Genomic DNA, 3409 nt, shown 5'->3' on the forward strand with positions numbered 1-3409 from the left:
GTCAACCTTCTGATTAGCAGTCACATGCCTTAGGCACTACACCACCAGAACACATACATAAATAGAGAAATGGGGTAAGAGTGAAAAGATGCTAATAGCTGGTGAAAATGGGAGAGGCTTATAAAGGTGTTCAGTGCATACGTGTTTCTTTCTTGTGGGTTTAAAAATTTTCACAATAAAATATATATATAAATATTTAAAAAGAAAACAAGACATAAGATATTAGTTGACAGAGGGAAATTAATTGTACTCAGATAAATAAAACTTCCTCTGCAGTTAAATCAGTTTTATATTATTAACTATCCCAGTTAATTTTACTTCTGAAGAAAATATTTTAAAAAGTACCTAGGAAACATGTGTCCATTTTCTTTCACTTCTTTACAAGGAAAATGATGCTTGATGTCTGGCTTGTTTATCCAAGTCTGAATGTTTACAACTTCTTTTCTATCATCATCTGACATTGAAGAACTGTCAATTTCATCTATAAAGAATTGAGACAGTTAAATGTGAATAGCTTCTCATAAAACAAACTTTTTAAATGAGACATTTCTTAACATCCTGAAATAAGGACTAGTAGTGTTTTAAACATAACGCTAAAAAAATTTCCCAAAACAATTCTAATTTTGCTACTATATTCCTTAGGTGACCAATTCTACTACAGAAATACTGCTATGAAAGACCATTATGTAGAGGAAGAAAGTTAGATGAAAACAGTGAGAATAAGTATTTTTAAAATTAAGCTATCTGTGGGAATTTTCAAATTTTTTGACACAGATAACATCCATCTCATCTCTGACTACTTGGTAGAGAAATGGATGATGCTCCAATAATAAGCACACATCTATGTTGAGGACAAAGATGGTAGGGTTCTTTTTCTATTGCTGGTTTCTGACTTAAAGGGAAAATATGTAATGTAATCTATCTGGAGATACACAAAGTAAACTCAATTTAGTTTTTTTATTTTTTTCCTTGAGAGAAATAGAAAACATTCTACTTACTTTTTTTCTAAGTTAAGAAAGGATAATTATAGTTCCTAGAATTATTAATAATTATTAATGTTCTTCCCTTTGCTTTCTAATAAATCCTTCAAAATAAAGAGACGAAAAGGAAATCACATGTATCTAAAAAATGTACCAGTAGTATTTTAAACATAATGATTGAAGAGAAACCAATTGATCCTTCAGCTTAAGAAATAAAAATGAAGCCCTCTAGTATCTTCCCCAGTCATATTCTTCCTCCGCATCTCACTACCACCACCCACAAGGACCAGTGACTACTTGAATTTGGTGTTACCAGTTCCAAATACGTTAACTAACTATATATGAATATACCTAATAATAGAGTTCTGTTTTGCATTTTAAAATTCATATAAACAGTAGACTACTCAGTTGTACCTTGCAAATGCTCAACATTAAGTATGTGAGACTTATCCATTTTCATACAGTGTGGTGTAGTAAATTACATAGTGTGGCTTTTCTAGCCTTTGTAAACTCTGTAGTGGTATTTGACATGAGCAACTGAGTAGCTCCTGATTGTTAAAGTTATTCACCTGGGGTATTTCTGTTGAGCATGGCAGGAAGCAATTTTCTGGGAAGTTCTCTCTCTCTCAGGTGTATAGAATTCTGATGTTGGGATTTGTTAGTTTGGCCACTCTGCCAGGCTCAAAAGGAGCCCTCTTAGAGGCAGAAGAAATCTGACTGCTGGCTGAGAAAGAAATGCTGCTGAGAGAAACACTCTCCTGAAAGACACGCACTTCCTGAGAGAGAGATGTGAGAGACACATGCTGAGAGACTGCCGGCTGCTAAGTGAGACAGCTGCCTGCGAGAGACTGAGTGCATTTCTGAACTTGAATTGTAGTCTGTTGCTTCCCTAATAAACCCCATAATCTGTGAGTTTTATGTGGCTACTGCAACAAATTATCGAACCCCTAAGAGAGGTGGAAGGTGCTGAGGGAAGAACTGTTGGTGTCAGGGTTGGTGAAAGGGCTGGAGGGAGGTGGCATGTCTGGCCTCACAGGGATAGGCCTTGGGCTACTTATGGTGATTCTGTCTTCTTCTTGTGGGATTTAGAGGAGATCAGAAGATGTGGCCTCCCTGCCCCTTTGACACAAAACTATAGTTTTCTCATTTTCACTACCATGCAATTTCCCATGGTATAAATATATTAGCTTGTTCACCCAGTCTCCTCTCTTCCCTTTGTTAACAGGCCAAAACATAATCAAAAGGATAAGGGAACTGAAAAGCACACTAGAAGGAGTTAAGGTATTCAAGAAGAGACAGAAGCTGATAGATTAGAGATAGCAACAGAGAGAAAAAGAAAAACAATTAGAAATAGCACACTGACATTAACACAAGTTTTCTGAAAGGTGATTTTCTAATGTTGTTGTTGTTGTTGTTTGCCGTCGAGTCGGCCCCGACTCATAGCGACCCCTCCTTGGGTTTCCGAGGCAGTATCACTACGATAGTAGGATTGCCCAACCTTCCTTCCGAGGAGTGGCTTTTCTAGTATCTATTAAAATATCAAATATGATACCCTCTAATTGAGAAGTCTCACGGTTAGGAAGGTACCCTACTGATATACATGCAAAAATTTGTCAAGATACATGTATACAAATATCTATTGCTTTTTTTTAAAATGCATTTTATTGAAATATAATTTATGTACAGTGAAATACACAAAACTAAAGTGACATGGGTCAATGCCCCTTTTTTTTTTTTGCTGTGTTCCCTCCCCTCCCTTCCACCCCTAGTAACCAACAAAGAAAGTTTTCCTCCATATATATAAACCTTTCCTTGACTCTCCACAACAGCGAACTAATACTGTATTTGTCCTTCTGTGATTGACTTATTTCACTCAGCATAATGTCCTCCAGGTTCATTCACATTATGCAGTTTTGCAGCCTCTACATTATTCTTTAGTGCTGCATAGCATTCCATTGTGTGTATGCACCATAGTTTGGTCATCCACTCTTGCGCTGATGGGCACGTAGGTTGTTTCCATCTTTTTGCTATTGTAAATAGTGCTGTGATAAACATGAACATGCATGTATCTGTTCCTATCCTGGCTCTCACCTCTCTAGGATATATACCTAGTAATGGGATTGCTGGGTCAAATGGGATCTCCAATTTCAACTTTCTAAGGAATCACCATATTGCTTTCCACAGTGTTTTTGTCACTTCACAGTCACACAAGCAGTGCATGAGAGTCCCAATCTCTCCACATCCCCACCAGCATTTGTTATTTTCTGCCTCACTGAACCTTGCCATCAGTGCTGGGGTGAGACGGTATTATCTTGTTGTTATGATTTATATCTTTCTGATGGCCAATGATTGTGAGCATCTTTTCATGTATTAGCTGACCACCTGAATGTCCTCCTTGGTGAAGTGTCTATTCATGTCTTCTGCCCATT

General features: G+C 37.1%; 1 protein-coding gene across 1 annotated transcript in view; it reads right to left on the reverse strand.

Moving 5' to 3' along the window:
- The window catches only part of TBC1D23 (TBC1 domain family member 23), a 110441-nt gene that overhangs the window by 5802 nt on the left and 101230 nt on the right, over nucleotides 1-3409 (reverse strand). The window contains 1 exon segment of the mRNA XM_007945787.2: nucleotides 346-481. Within this exon segment, the coding sequence (XP_007943978.2) occupies nucleotides 346-481 (136 nt within the window).

The sequence above is a fragment of the Orycteropus afer genome, unplaced genomic scaffold (assembly GCF_000298275.1).
Source record: "Orycteropus afer afer isolate SDZICR_OR568_19922 unplaced genomic scaffold, OryAfe1.0 scaffold00143, whole genome shotgun sequence".
Lineage (NCBI taxonomy): Eukaryota > Metazoa > Chordata > Mammalia > Tubulidentata > Orycteropodidae > Orycteropus > Orycteropus afer.